Source organism: Phyllopteryx taeniolatus, chromosome 8 (assembly GCF_024500385.1).
Source record: "Phyllopteryx taeniolatus isolate TA_2022b chromosome 8, UOR_Ptae_1.2, whole genome shotgun sequence".
Taxonomy (NCBI): domain Eukaryota; kingdom Metazoa; phylum Chordata; class Actinopteri; order Syngnathiformes; family Syngnathidae; genus Phyllopteryx; species Phyllopteryx taeniolatus.
Window position 1 is genome coordinate 25,663,114 of NC_084509.1, and position 16,430 is coordinate 25,679,543.

Sequence of the window (16,430 nt, forward strand, 5' to 3'; positions counted from 1 at the left end):
AGAAGCAACTCCTGCATATTTTTACACTTGTGGGACTGTCCCTTTTTTGTAGATACAGTCAGTTTTTGCCATATTTCAATTTGTTTTGATACTCCCTTACGATTACATGAGCGTGGGCTGCTAATTAGCAAAAACCTGCTGTTAGCAATAAGACCAGCAACAAGATGCCTCCCCTTTCCACTGAAGACTGTCACAAACTGCTACAGAACATTGCGGTTCTGGAAATGAAAATCCGCCTTTTCTTTTTACAAGATTCAATAAACGTTTGGGAACTGAGGACACTAATTGTTGAAGCTTTGTAGGTGGAATTCTTTTCCATTCTTGCTTGATGTACAGCTTCAGCTGTTCAACAGTCCAGGTCCACCGTTGTCGTATTTTACGCTTCATAATGTCTGGAGTCTCCCAGACTCTGGACTACAGGCAGGCCAGTCTAGTACCCGCACTCTTTTACGACGAAGCCACACTGTTGTAACACGTGCAGAATGTGGTTTGGCATTGTCTTGCTGAAATAAGCAGGAATGTTCAAGAAAAAGACATTGCTTGGATGGCAGCATATGTTTCTCCAAAACCTGTATGTACCTTTCAGCATTAACGGTGCCTTCACAAATGTGTAAGTTACCCATGCCATTGGCACTAATACAGCCCCAAACCATCACAGATGCTGGCTTTTGAACTTTGTGTCCATAACAGTCCGGATGGTTCTTTTCCTCTTTGGCTCGGAGGACACAACGTCCACAATTACAAAAAACTATTTGAAATGTGGACTTGTCGGACCACGGAACACTTTTCCACTTTGCATCAGTCCATCGTAGATGAGCTCGGGCCCAGAGAAGCCGCCGGCGTTTCTGGGTGTTGTTGATAAATGGCTTTTGCTTTGCATAGTAGAGTTTCAAGTTGCACTTACGGATGTAGCGCCGAGCTGTATTTACTGACATTGGTTTTCTGAAGTGTTCCTGAGCCCATGTGGTGATATCCTTTATAGATTGATGTCGGTATTTGTTGCAGTGCTGCCTGAGGGATCGAAGGTCACGGGCATTCAATGTTGGTTTATGGCCTTACCGCTTACATGCAGTGATTTCTCTAGATTCTCTGAACCTTTTGATGATATTATGGACCGTAGATGATGAAATCCCTCAATTCCTTGCAACTGTACGTTGAGGAACAGTGTCCTTAAACTGCCCCATCTTTGCCTGTGAATGACTGAGCAATTCAGGGCAGCTCCTTTTCTACCCAATCATGGCACCCACCTGTTCACAATGAGCCTGTTCACCTGCGGGATGTTCCAAACACGTGTTTGATGAGCATTCCTCAACTTTCTCAGTCTTTTTTGCCACCTGTTACAGCTTTTTTGGAACGTGTTGCAGCCATAAAATTAAAAGTTAATGATGATTTGCTAAAAACAATCAAGTTTATCAGTTTGAACATTAAATATCTTGTCTTTGTAGTGTATTCAATGAAATATATGTTGAACATGATTTGCAAATCATTGTATTCTGTTTTTTTTATGTTTAACACAACGTGCCATCTTCATTGGAATTGGGGTTGTACATAAATAAATAAGGTATAAGTATTGTGTGTATACATATGCACTCGATGTACTGAAAGATAAATTAAATAATAGATAAATTAACGCGGCGGCACGGTGGACGCCCGCGACCCTAGTGAGAAGAAGCGGCTCAGAAAATGGATGGATAAATTAACGCGTGTGCCGGGTGGATGTGATCACGCCAGAGTTGCGTCGTGGCTTTCTACTTCCGGGTTAGCGGAGAATCAAGGAGGCTGTTAACTCTTTTGTGGAGCCGCGGATGTGGTACGGCGCCTTGACAACCCGGTCGGAGAGGGCCGGTGTAGGTCGGGGCGTTTCCGGTCCACACTGGGCTGCACAATGGTGTGCAAGTTGCTATCTGAATGAGCGATGGAGTGTAGGTTATGAGCATGATGTGGAAAATAATAAGTGGACGAGTGTATTTTAGTGTGTTACGAGTGAATCGCAGCTTGTGTATGTGTGGGATTTCGTGAGCGTGCGCGGAGAGACGTCACTCGCAGTTAGCTGGCTAAATGTTTTCGATGGATGAACTGGATGTGGCTCAAAGTGGTGTATCGGAGTTCAAAAACGCCAGTTGATGAGACTTTGAAAAAATAAATCTGTGTCTATGGATTAATTCACCTCTGCCAATTCTGTTTTCAACCATGGTAACGCTTTTCATCTGTCTTAATTCGAACATTGCTACACTTGATAGTCGTATTCGTCCAGCAGCTTCTGGGCGTCAACTCTCCTGTTCGACTTCTAGTCACAACATCTCTGTGCGTCTCTAACCTTCTTTCTTAGCAGCAGAAAGGTCGGAAACGTGAAGCGCGTCATGAATGCTGGGTTGAATTTTAATACAATCGGAGGCGCCTGTCATCAAATGGACCGATTGCGCCAAACACTCCAGTCATGTTATTCTTCGTTCCCAGTATTGGAACGTCGCTTGTCGCCGATATGTTGCAAAAGCTTCGTGACACGAAGTTTGTCCAAGCGGCAACGCCGTACATTTGCACGTCCACTTCCGGGTCATTCGAAATATACCAAAACTAGCACACGCGCGTCAATGAACATGTACACAATGAACAATACATCTAACCCTACTTTACAGGTGACCCTCAAGCCTCACTTAGTTTAGCTTGCTAACATAGCGACGCAAGTGTGAGCGTCAAGTGGAGTGTTTATCGTGGGAAAATGTGTGCAAGAAGGACCGCAGAGGACGAGGAACTTTGTGAACCAAAAGCGCCACAACGCGTAGCAGGTTTGTTCACTTCATACTCTCCCTTGTTTAGGAAATGCTTTCCATTTTGAAACAATATGCCTTTGTTTATTTTTTTTATTATGGCATCCTCATCCGGGCACTGTACGTACGCATGTATGTCATATGTCAAGAGGAATTGATTTACATGAAACCAGCATGTTCAGACAGATCTTTTCATACAAGTACATTGAAATAAGTCTCGTTTTCTTCTGACAAGTATTAATAAAGTTATGACTGGTCAAAACGCACCAATCTCTGGCCAACATTTTAATGCAAAGACAAAAGGGGGTCGAGATTTTAGGTCACAGTGTGATCTTTTTGGTTTAATCCGAGTTTCGAACAAATCTTTATCCTACTTTCAAAAGGTTGGTATCACTGGAAGGCTTGATAAACACAGAAAACAGACAACATATAAAAATGATAAACTGAAAATTATTATAGAAAGCCAGGCGTCCAGGCTTACCAAATACTTGTCAAGAACCAAACAGACTTTGCAGATGGCGGCCAGGTGATGGGTTGTGGTTTAATTTGGGACTCAAAACGTGCATTAAAAAATAATAATTGACATTTGGAGGACCCCTCAGTATTTCAGCCTGTACCAGCTCATCGGTGTATATTTTTAACGGAAACTTGTCAATGTATTGAAGGAATCCAGGCGGATTTTGTATTGATTGAGGAGTCTGCAGCCGATATTGTCGTACGTCTCACCTTCACGAATGGATATCCGGTCGTATCCAGTTGTCCTTCTCAACCCTAGTTGCTAATTTAAGAGACACAACAGTACAATAAATGCGCATACTTAGGGTTGCACGATTTTGGCCAAAATAATAATCGAGATTATTAGGGTTGGGCATCGAGAATCGAGAACCGTTTGGAACTGGGACTAATGTTCCGGTTCTCCCAGAACTGTACACATTTAAAAATTTCGGTTCCCAGTTTCGATGCCTACAGCCCGCCCACCGCGACAAAGAAGCGGCGAAAACCACAAAGAAGAACACACACAAAGACGTGCTCGTGCCCAACGGCGGCGGCGAACAAAAGTGTGTCTTAACTTTGTTAAAATGAATGACCAGTCGCTTCAGTGCAACACTTGGAATAAGATTATATTGTGCAAAGGAGGCTTTCACGGCGTGTAGCGTCTGGCGTTCTCCGAGCCTCAGCCGACACCGCGTGGAGCTTCAGTGAAGTCAACTCTCAAGTCAACTGGCTGAGTGGAAAAAAAAAAAAAACTAAATATGTCGATGCCACCATTGAGACAGCTAACAAGGTGAACAGTTGCTTGCACTTTTGCACTGATGGTTTTTAACATTAGGTTCAAACTTGTCGCACTGTAGCAACTTGACGTTCCAAAGAATTGACAACATTCACATAAATGTTGTCTCACAGAATTACAAACACTAACCTTGTGCCTCATCGGTGGGTAGGGAAAGGAATCAGCGTTTAATAGCATTTGGTTCCATCCATTACACAAATAAAAAAATCCCAGTTGCCGGTTGAAGTTACTTTTCAAGCCAAAATGCTGCATACCCTTCAAAATAAAAGGGTACAAGCTTAAAACAGGAAGTCCAGTTAGAACTTGCACACACAAACCATTTGACGTGATGAAACATCCATCCATCCATCCATTTTCTGAGCCGCTTCTCCTCACTAGGGTCGCGGGCGTGCTGGAGCCTATACCAGCTGTCATCGGGCAGGAGGCGGGGTACACCCTGAACTGGTTGCCAGCCAATCGCAGGGCACATAGAAACAAACAACCATTCGCACTCACAGTCATGCCTACGGGCAATTTAGAGTCTCCAATTAATGCATGTTTTTGGGATGTGGGAGGAAACCGGAGTGCCCGGAGAAAACCCACGCAGGCACGGGAAGAACATGCAAACTCCACACAGGCGGGGACGGGGATTGAACCCCGCACCTCAGAACTGTGAGGCTGACGCTCTAACCAGTCGGCCACCGTGCCGCCCGTGATGAAACAGTCCCAGATAACTATTTTAACAATGCTATATTTAACTTTGAGCTGAAACATTAATTATTGAATATTAAGTCAATTGGGTTAGTTCCACACACATTGCCTTTTAGTTCATAGGTTTGATATTGATACTGGTTATAAAGAACATTCGAGTCTATGCTGCGGGCTGCTAAGAAAATAGATGTTCATAATTCGGACACCCTTTATTGAAACCATGCAAACTTTTTTTAACCCTAACCCCCGAAAAGAATCGGAATCGAGAATCGTTTCGAAGCGAAATAAGGAACTGGAATCGGAACCGGAATCGCTCAAATTCAAACGATGCCCTACCCTAGCGATTATTTTGATCAATATTGTAATCCCGATTATTGGTCACGATTATTCTTCGTTAGGGAAACATCTTCATTTTTATTGCACTATTTTTAAATTAACAATATGTAACAGTTTTCGGTGCAAAATGAATCTTGACATGATAGTGAATAATACATACTTACAAATTAGTCCCATTTTGACAAAATTTGCGGTTTTGAATTCAAAATAGGCCATTTACGTGAAACGTATAGATATGAGTTTTTCCTGGTGGGGGGGTCGGCATTGCCGTTGCTGTCGTCATAGGCTGTTTCGTACTCCTTGAACACTGGCAGCGAGATCCATTCCACATATCAATATCAACCATCCACACACAGATCTAATTGTGAATATTACTCCGCGGCGGACTAATATGCTAGTGCATCGGCCTGAGGTTCCGCCTGTGCGCTCGAGACCTGCTTTGGATAAGTCACAGGAGTTGACGAGACCAGAAAAAACACTTCCGCCGCTTCTGCTGTTAAGAAGTACCGGTACTTTTACTCCGTTACAATGATCTAAATGTCGCTCGCAACTTTTGTCTATCAATTATTGATTATTTATCAACTATTTCGTGCGCGAGACTTTGACTTTGACTTACTTGAGTACAATATTTGGCTACTCTGCCCACCTCTGGAGCGGACATCCTCTATTGCCACTCTTAAATTTAAGCAACATTTTTGCTCATCAGATCAGCCTGTGTCGTACTTTTTGCACTGGTTTTTTGTATTTTCGCGTTGAGCTGCTGCGGGTCGTGGCCCTGGTTGTGGTCCCAGCGGAACCGCAAAGCACACGTAACATCGGCAACAAGAGCTGGTCTGCAAGTACATCTTGTATTAATTATTAAACGCGCCTACTATTATCTAATTAGTTTACGGATGTTAAATGTATTAAACACCAGAGCGATGTTAGGGATTATGTCACAACACAGAATGAGCTAAAATCAAATTCAGAAATGGAAACATATTGTACTTAATATTTTCTTGGAGGATGCGTTTGGGATTAGCCTTTGAAGTTGGTAATAGTGAAAAATGAAGTGAATCAGACAATGATTTTCGTTAATTCTTTTCCAAAATGGGAGTGCTTAAAGTGGAGGATGCTATTCATGTGGCACAGATTGACGCAGGCATCAGGTGCAGGTGGAGATGAGGCCTGGCTCAAATTTTAATCTTAAATTGCTGAATTTATGTTAAAATTAAAAGAATTCTCCGCGGGGGCCCGGGGGATCCTTCCAGACTCCCCCAACAATGTTTTTTATTTTATTTGTATTTCTTTTGTCATCCTTTTCAAACCTTTGGTGTTTGAATGTCTGATAATAAAAAATAAATGTACCCTCAAACATTCTACTTTACCTTGGACTAACTGAATAAATATGCTATTACAAAGTGCAGTCACAAATTGCAACTCAATGGAAACAAATACAGCTAATGCATAACATAATAACATCCTAGAGCTGCAAGGAAGTCTTTGAGCCGGTCGGTGTGTCCCAATGATCCTCGGAGCTAAATTGTCCGGGTCTTCATGCCCTTGGCAGGGTCACCCATAGCAAACAGGTCCCAGATGAGGGACCAGATAAAGCACGCCTGAGAAGACTCCTATGATGCATTAAAAAAAAAAAAAAAAAAAAGTTTTTCCTTGCCCGGACGCAGGTCACCGGGGCTGCCTTCTGGAGCCAGGCCTTAAGGTGGGCTCGAAGGTCTGAGGGTCTGCTGGGAACGTCTGGCAGAATCCCCTGACAGAAGGAGTTTCAACTCCCACCTCCACCAGAAGTTCACCCACGTCCCGGAGGAGGCGGGGGACATTGAGTCCGTGTGGATCATGTTCTGAACCTCCATTGTTGAGGCGGCCGACCGGAGCTGTGGCCGTAAGCTGGTGTTGCCTGTCGTGGCGGCAACCCCTGAACCCATTGGTGGACACCAATGGTGAGAGATGCCGTCAAGCTGAAGAAGGAGTCCTATCTGGCCTTTTTGGCTCGTGGGACTCCTGAGCCGGCTGATGTGTACCGGCTGGCCAAGCCGAATGCAGCTTTGGTGGTCGCTGAGGCAAAAACTCGGGCGTGGGAGGAGTTTGGTGAGGCCATGGACATAGACTTCCGGGCGGCTTTGAGGAAATTCTGTTCTCCCATCCGGCATCTCAAGAGGGGGAAGCAGTGCACCATCAACACTGTGTACAGTGGGGTTGAGGCGCTGCTGACTTCGACTCGGGACGTTTTGAGTCGGTGGGGAGAATACTTCGAAGACCTACTCAATTCCACCGACACGCCTTCCCATGAGGAAGCAGACTCTGGGATCTCTGAGGCGGGCTCTCCTGGGTTCAGGTCACCGAGGTGGTTAAAAAGCTCCTTGGTGGCAAGGCCCCGGGGGTGGATGAGACTCACCTGAAGTTCCTAAAGGCTCTGGATGTTGGGGGCTGTCCTGGTTGACACGCCTCTACAACATCGCGTGGAGATCGGGGACAGTGCCATTGGATTGGCAGACTGGGGTGGTAGTCCCCCTTTTTAAGAAGGGGGACCAAAGAGGGTGTTTCAACTACAGGGGGATCACACTACTCAGCCTCCCTGGTGAGTGGCCACCCTTTTGGGAAGGTCGTCGTTACCAAGAAGGCAACGGCGCGCTACTCTTGTTTACATTTCGACAAACAAAAAGAACAGCTTTCATGTATTTGTCTGGCACTGTCTGCCCAAATGTTGATATTTCAGCTCACTTATACCTTTAGAAAACACGGTGCAGTAAATTGCAGATACAGTGGGTACGGAAAGCATTCAGACACCCTTAATTTATTAAACAGAAAAGGAGCTTCCCTGAAGTGCTCAGTCATTCGCAAGCAAAGATGGGGCGAGGTTCACCTCTTTGTGAACAAGTGTGTGAGAAAATAGTCGAACAGTTTAAGGACAATGTTCCTCAATGTACAATTGCAAGGAATTTAGGGATTTCATCATCTACGGTCCATAATATTATCAAAAGGTTCAGAGAATCTGGAGAAATCACTGCATGTAAGCGGCAAGGCCGAAAACCAACATTGAATGCCCGTGACCTTCGATCCCTCAGGCGGCACTGCATCAAAAACATCACGACATCGATATCACCACGTAGGCTCAGGAACACCAATGTCACATGGTTTAATTAAAATGGATTTTAGTGGATGACTGACTCAAATATTTTGACACAGACGGGAATATTTTTAACTCTGACCCAAAGTTAAGGTTAGTGCCATGTTTTTTTAAATAACAGCATTGCCTTTGAATGGTTTCTGTGTGGCTGTTGAAAGGTTGGATCACGCGTGAGGGTTGAAGTGTTTCGGTGGTATGAAAACTCCTTTTTGCAGAATTTGCACAAAACCATACTTACCAAGGCGTCCATCGGCCAGTTTTGTTATTTTAATAAAATGTTCCTCCCATCAGCTGTTTCATTTGGTAGCCGAGCTCAGACGTGTGTGTCAGTGTAATTGAGTGTACCAGGAAATCGTGCACTGACAAAGGTTCTGCGTTGTTTGGAACACAAAGTGCAATTAAAGTGTGTAATTCTTTTTAAACTAATGAATTTGTAATTAGTCACGAGTAAAGTGTTAAAGTAACACCACTATTAAAAACACAGCTTAAATAGTATATAAAACTTAAATATCTAGCTTTAAAATGTTGCTTTGCTTTTACAAAAATGTACTGGTTAAAAGCAATGATAAATGTTTTGTTTTTTTCACTTTTTGCATGGGTATTTAAATCCATGTTTGTATTTTCTGTTTGAAGGCTTTCAGCTAAATGCAACTTCGACCACTTGTCAATAAAAAGAACAAAAAACAAACAACTTCTGGTTATTGAAGTGGAATCCACTTAAACCTTTTAAGAGGGTCACCCTTTAAAGTGGGGTTCTTTATTTTTACAATTTGACACCTGGGAGTGAGGAAGTCTCGCTAACCAGGGGGATCTTGACAATAATACACAAACGTCACACCTTGAAAACTGACTTTACCAAATCTTGTGTGATTTGTCTTCTTGTGTCTTGCAGACCTCAGTGAAGATCTTTGTCCAGCGCAACAAGAGCCAGAGTCCCCTACCATTAAAGAGGAAGAGGAGCCACAGTCCCCTTATATTAAAAAAGAGGTGGATAAAGAGGTCCCCCACATCAAAGAGGAAGAGGAGGAGCAGGACATCACCAAGTTGCCATCGACCGGTGTCCCTCAGAAGAGTGAAGATGAAGGTCAAAGTGAGGAGAACAGAGGGGCGGAGCCTCTAAGCAACATCAGCTCAAGTCAACACATGACAGCAGACAGTGATGTAGACCACTGTGGAGGATCACAAGTAGATGTCCTCTTAGCTCCACCATCAGGTAGTGACGACACAGCGTCACATTCTCCTCACAACGATGAGGATGATGATGATGATCAGTCTGAAGATCAGGTGAGATGTCACACTGACAACCAACGCTGGAAATGTTCTCAGTGTGGGAAAATCTTTGGCTACAAATCTCTCTTGAAAAGGCACCTGATGAGCCACAGCGGAGAGAAACCTTTTGCCTGCTCAGTTTGCGGCCAAAGATTCTGTGAGAAGGGAAACTTGACAACACACACAAGAACCCACACTGGTGAGAAACCTTTTTCCTGCTTAGTTTGTGGTCAAAGATTCTCTCGAAAGGGAATCTTAAGAAGTCACTCAAGAACCCACACTGGAGAGAAACCTTTTTCCTGCTCGGTATGTGGTCAAAGTTTCTCTCGAAAGGGAATCTTAACAAGTCACTCAAGAACCCACACTGGAGAGAAACCTTTTGCCTGCCCAATATGTGGTCAAAGATTCTCTCACAAGAAAAGCCTGACAATACACACAAGAACACACACTGGAGAGAAACCTTTCTCCTGCTCAGTTTGTGGCCAAAGATTCTCTGACAAGGGAACCTTGACAAAACACACAAGAACTCACACTGGTGAGAAACCTTTTTCCTGCTCAGTTTGTGACCAAAAATTCTCTCAGAAGGGACAATTAAGAAGTCACACAAGAACCCACACTGGAGAGAAACCCTATTCCTGCTCAGTTTGTGGTGAAAGAGGTGAGGAAACATTCTGTCTGCTCACTTTGTGGTCAAAGATAGGGATTGCTTAAGAAAAGTCACACAAGAACACACAATGGAGAAAAACCCTTATCCTGCCCATAATTATATGTGGTACATTTATCAATGCGTTCCACGTTAAAGCTAGTATGAGGGACTTCTATCGCCCCCTATGCTGAAATTCTGCATTTCAACAACAGAGCCGTTGCTTCGATATGATGTAGTCTTTGCCTGTGGCCCCACCTCCCCACCCCGTGGCGGGTGAATATACACCGTCTGAAACAGCTGTTGAAACCCACGGGGTAAATTAAACGGATGGAAGGAAACTGACAGGAGTTTAATATCCAGAGTACATATATACGTTTTCTAACCATACGGTGTTACAATACCTTTTGTGAATGTAGAGATTATTTTGAAGCACTTTTTTTTTTTTTTGTGACCATATGCACCCGTATTACTGTACAGTAAAAAAAATATAGTTTCATACTTGTTTGTGGCCTTGTACAGTACAGTACAAAGTTATTGTAAATACAGTGAAGAAGTAAAAAGTAAAACAGCTTGAAAATGTTTGCAATTTTATCCAAACTTACCACGCTGGTATGCTTGATGGTGACGTTGTTGTCGTAGTCTCATCGGCTTCCGTGAGCCGTGAGGAATTAGTATGTTTCCTATTTCCAAATCCGCTGCAAAAGAGAACAGCTTGACAAAAAAACCTACTCCACTGTACTGTCAAAATAGAATGTTCCTAACTCCAGAGACTTATGTGTCGAATGCCTCCTAAACACCGTTGCCATATGCGCTCTCTCTGCACAGAGCTCTGTGCGACCGTAGAACTCCTGCCATCATGGCTGCCATACATACATACATACAAGATGGCGCCTACCCGTGTGGTCGGCTCTCTCGTGTCGTCTATGTTTTTGTGTTTTTTGTTCGTCATTGGAGACATTACGTGACTCATTTACACATGGGAAGACTTGCTAAACATTAGGGAGTCTACACCAAACTTTCTTTCACCAACCTCACGAATCTACGCTCCCACCCAACAAAATGGACGAGCTTCATCTTCTGACAAAGACCAGTAAAGACTTCGGACGTTCCACCGCCCTGTGCTTTACGGAGACATGGCTTTGTGAACGCATCCCGATGGCGCCGTAATGCTTCAGGGCTTCCAACTACACCGGGCAGACCGCGTCATGGAGTTATCGGAGAAAAAAAAAAGGCGGCGGGATATGCTTCTATATCAACGAAAAATGGTGTACCGACGTCACGGAGCTCAGCACACACTGCAGCCCGGATTTGGAGTCGCTCTTTTTTGACTGTAAGCCATTCTACTCGCCGCGTGAGTTCGCATCTTTCATTCTCACCGCTGTTTACATTCCTCCTCAAGCTAATGCCGCACTGCTAACGCTCGCTGAACAAGTAAACGAAATTGAAAAAAAACCCCACCCAGACTCACCCCTCATTATTCTTGGGGACTTTAACAAAGCTAAACTCAACCACGAACTCCCTAAATACAGGCAGCACATCGACTGTCCTACCAGGGAAAACAACATTTTAGACCACTGCTATACTACGCTAAATAACGCATACCGTGCCATACCTCGTGCAGCTCTGGGCTCGTCTGATCACTGCTTAATTGACTTAATACCAACAAGAACTTAAATGTGCGAAGCCTACGGTGAAAACAGTGAAAAAGCAGCTGGCAGCCTGTATGAATATACGGACACTGTCACATCCTATACGTTTCTGTGAAGAGTTGTGTGTACCAACAAAGTCATTTTGCACATTCAATAACAACAAGCCGTGGTTCACTTCCAAACTTAAGCAACTTTGTCAGGCTAAAGAGGACGCATATCGAAGTGGGGTTAGGGCCTTGCATAATCGCGCGAGAAACCAGCTGACTAAAGAAATTAACATTGGAAAGAGAAACTATGTAGTAAAGTTAAATAGTTTACCGCTAACGACTCTAAATCAGTCTAGCATGCATTACAATAGCTAACCAATTACAAGCGACCAACCCCCCAAGCTGAGAACAATAAAAGACTAGCCGACGACTTGAACACCTTCTACTGCAGATTTGAAAAGGACACTTTCACACCCACCCAGCCGCACCACCGACCACCATCGCACCTCTGACTCCCCCTACTTCGTTGATCATCCACGAACAGAAGGGGAGACGCATCTTCAAACAACAAAAGATCAACAAAGCGGCAGGCCTAGACCTTATGTCCCCATGCTGCCTCAAAGTCTGCGCGGACCAGCTCGCTCCAGTCTTCACACAGATCTTCAGTAGATCTCTGGAACTGTGCGAGGTACCATCCTGTTTCAAACGCTCCACCATCATCCCAGTCCCTAAGACAACTGCAATCTCGGGTCTGAATGACTACAGGGCTGTCGCCCTGACATCTGTGGTCATGAAGTCCTTTGAACGCCTCGTGCTGGACCACCTCAAGAGCGTCACAGGTCCCCTGCTTGACCCCCTGCAGTTTGCCTAGCGAGCAAACAGGTGTGCGGAAAATCCTTCATAAGCGGGTTGTAAGTCAGTCATGCAACAAAGTTAGACTGAGGAATATGAATCATGGTCATCATTTGAGTTGCCAATGTCATCCAAGCAGTCGGATTGAGGGAAGAGGTCAGGAAAATGTTCGCCAGAGACTGAATAGTGAAATTGTGTATTGTAAACAAACACTGTCAATCATGCGAGAGACTAGAGATTTTATCAAAGGGACCAAACAACAGGACATGAAAACTAGAACAAGCAAAGCGATAAAAACCATAAGGCAAAGCGATACAGCCAAGCTTGCCATCCAAGTCCAATGAACCAATTCGAATCGAGCACCTCCTCACGGGCAATGACATCGCAAAGTGTAGTGAGGTTTTTAATGCCACTGGCTAGGATGCCTGTATCGCCAGCATTGTCAGGAATGTATGTGCAACAGGTTTGGTTCAAGAGAGTATAAACACTGCCTTGAGAAGCCAGTGGTAGATGAAGTGTCATGCGGTTTTGGAGGGCTACTTCACGAATTGCATTAATTTCCACACGTGACGCCTCTAGAATGGTCCGGGTAGCATTAATAAAACTAGAAAAATGATAACGTAGAGTTTCATATCGTAACATCAATTTGCCCACCCCAATTTGAGGAAATCGTGAGTATAATACTTTGGTACCTGTACTCCAAACCTTGTGATCGATGGGGACATCTGTGCCCCAAACTGGAACGTGTTCCTTAAATTGGGCTTGTCTGCGACGATGGGAACGAGATGTGGTAGATATAATGTATGAAAGGGGCACACCGACCTGACCAATCGGGAACGAGTCTAGTGTTGACACTGTGTCGACAAAGCCAGTACACGCCCTCAAAAGGCAACGTGCCCAACCGGTCAGTTGCTGACATATAGGGAAGATGATGAGGTGATGATCGGTCACAGTTTTCGGACATTAAGCCACATAACGCTTTTGACCGGGAGACCGTTATGACAGCCAGCGGTGCCGTTCAAAGGACGGGTCTGTCACACAATGCCATTATGCACCCTACAGAAACGCCTTTGTAACCCATAGGAACTCTTTTCAAACATCTTAAGACATTTGTGGTGCAATCAATACAAAATTGCGCTGACATATGCGGAAATGAATTACCACGTGCGATGACGTGGCGGTTTTTTCTTCAAGGAGGTATTTCAATGGTCTGTTTCTTTTTTAAACAACAAACCTTCCAACATGTTTCACTATCACTATTTTTACTCATTATTGTCTGAAAAAAAAGTATCCAGAATTTCAATATAGGCAAAAATTACCCCACAGAATACAAATAAGTTCAGTGTGGAAATATCATCAGCTCCTTCTCGTTATATGTCAGGCTGTTACAGACTGATGTGTCCAAAATAGGGGCGGGACAAAATTTGGTTTAAAATCAAATAGTTCATCAGAAAACGTGCATAAAATTACTTCATAAGTCTATTTTGGGGAGATTTATTTTCTGCACACATCATTTTGTAAATCCAGAACTATGGAATAAGGGGCACTGTTTAAATAGGCCCTTTATGTATAAATTTAGACAATAATATACAACACTGAAGTCACAATTGTGAAGTGAGAATTGACTTTACCAAACCATGTGTGTTTGTCTTCTTGTCTTGAAGACGTCAGTGACGATCTTCGTCTCGAGCAACAGGAGCCAGAGTCCCAACCCATTGAAGAGCAAGAGGAGGACAAAGAACTCCCTCAGATTAAAATTGAGGAGGTGGTGCCACCATATATCAAAGAGCAAGAGGAGGATGAAGAACTCCCTCAGATTAAAGTTGAGAATTCTTATATCAAAGAGGAGGAGGATGTGCCACCATATATCAAAGAGGAAGAGGGGGAGGAAGACATCACCATGTTGCCATAGACCGGTCTCCCTTTGAAGAGTGAAGATGAATGTCAAAGTGAGAAAAGCAGAGGCGCGGCAGTTCAAGTCAACACATCACAACAGAATGTGATGGAGACCAGTGTGGAGGATGCCAAGCTGACGGCATCTTAGCCCCAGCATCAGATAGTGACGACGCAACATCACACTCTCCTCACACTGATGATGATGAAGAGTCTGAAGATCACAAGACAGGTCACACTGCCAAGAAACGCTGGGAACGGTCTCAGTATGGGGAAAACCTTTTCTTATAAGTCTAATTTGACACATGTGACACATGAGAAAACACACTACAGAGAAACAATTAACCTGCTTAGCCAAACATTCCTTAACACTCAAGAACAAACACTGGTGAGAAACCTTTTTCCTGCTCAGATTGTGGTAAAAGATTCTCTCAGAAGGGAAATTTAGAAACCGTTTGTCTGCTCAGTTTGAGCTCAAAGATTCTCTGATAAAGGAAGCTTCAAAAGACACTAGAATACACACTAGTGAGAAACCTTTTGCCTGGCCAAGATTCTCTCGGAAGGGACACATCAGTCACAGAAGAATCCACATTAGAGAGAAACCATTTACCTGCTCAGTCTGTGGCCAAAGTTTCTCTCAGTAGGATAGGGTGAGAGTAGCAGTGATCAATGAAGGTTTCGCCTCTCATACAAGCAGGCTTCATCAATTCATGCACCAAGGATGATTGTGTTCTGTGTTTGTTTTTTTGAAGGCCTGATGTGAACAATTGTTGCGAATTAGCGCTCGAGCTAAAACACTAGTAGTACACATCTGCTTTGCCCAATGTTTTTCTGATGTGAATACCAACTAAGGAAACGATTGATAGAAATAGACTGTGAGGAAACTTTGACTCTTTGGTGAGATGGAAAACTACATATACTGTATAATACTGAATCTTCTTTTCCTTTGGGCTTGTCCCTTTAGGGGTCGCCACAGCGCCTCATCCTTTTCCATGTAAGCCTATCTCCTGCATCCTCCTCTCGGACACCAACTGCCAGCATGTCTTCCCTCACGACATCCATCAACCTTCTCTTTGGTCTTCCTCTCGCTCTCTTGCCTGGCAGCTCCATCCTCATCATCCTTCTACCAATATACTCACTATTTCTCCTCTGGACGTGTCCAAACCATTGGAGTCTGCTCTCTCTAACTTTGTCTCCAAAACATCGAACCTTGGCTGTCCCTCTGATGAGCTCATTTCTAATTTTATCCAACCTGGTCACTCCGAGAGCGAACCTCAACATCTTCATTTCCGCCACCTCCAACTCTGCTTCCTGTTGTTTCTTCAGTGCCACTGTCTCTAATGCGTACATCATGGCTGGCCTCACCACTGTTTTATAAACTTTGCCCTTCATCCTAGCAGAGACTCTTCTGTCACATAACACACCTGACACCTTCTTCCACCCGTTCCAACCTGCTTGGACCCGTTTCTTCACTTCCTGACCACACTCACCATTGCTCTGGACGGTTGACCCCAAGTATTTCAAGTCCTCCACCCTTGCCATCTCTTCTCCCTGTAGCCGCACTCTCCCCCCCACCCCCCACCACCCCTCTCATTCATGCACATATTCTGTCTTACTTCGGCTAATCTTCATCCCTCTGCTTTCCAGTGCATGCCTCCATCTTTGTTCCTCCAGCTGCTCCCTGCTTTCACTGCAGATCACAATGTCATCTGCAAAGATCATGGTCCACAGGGATTCCAGTCTAACCTCATCTGTCAGCCTATCCATCACCACTGCAAAAATGAAGGGGCTCAGGGCTGATCCCTGATGCAGTCCCACGTCCACCTTAAATTCTTCTGTCACACCTACAGCACACCTCACCGCTGTTCTGCTGCCCTCGTACATGTCCTGTATTATTTGAACATACTTCTCTGCCACTCCAGACT

The 16,430-nt window shown here is 44.3% G+C and overlaps 1 protein-coding gene across 2 annotated transcripts; it reads left to right on the forward strand.

Moving 5' to 3' along the window:
* The first annotated feature begins 1,777 nt into the window (after nucleotides 1–1,777).
* LOC133482467 (zinc finger and SCAN domain-containing protein 2-like) lies at nucleotides 1,778–16,093 on the forward strand. Of its 2 annotated transcripts, XM_061782633.1 has the most exons (4): nucleotides 1,778–2,786; nucleotides 9,102–9,493; nucleotides 10,061–10,136; nucleotides 14,277–16,093. In XM_061782633.1, exons 1-4 carry the CDS (start codon nucleotides 2,720–2,722, stop codon nucleotides 14,522–14,524), a joined length of 783 nt encoding a protein of 260 aa, XP_061638617.1. In that variant the 5' UTR covers nucleotides 1,778–2,719; the 3' UTR covers nucleotides 14,525–16,093. The 2 variants fall into 2 exon arrangements, with proteins under 2 accessions (XP_061638617.1, XP_061638616.1); XM_061782632.1 differs by having other exon boundaries at nucleotides 9,102–10,136.
* Nucleotides 16,094–16,430: the final 337 nt, after the last annotated feature.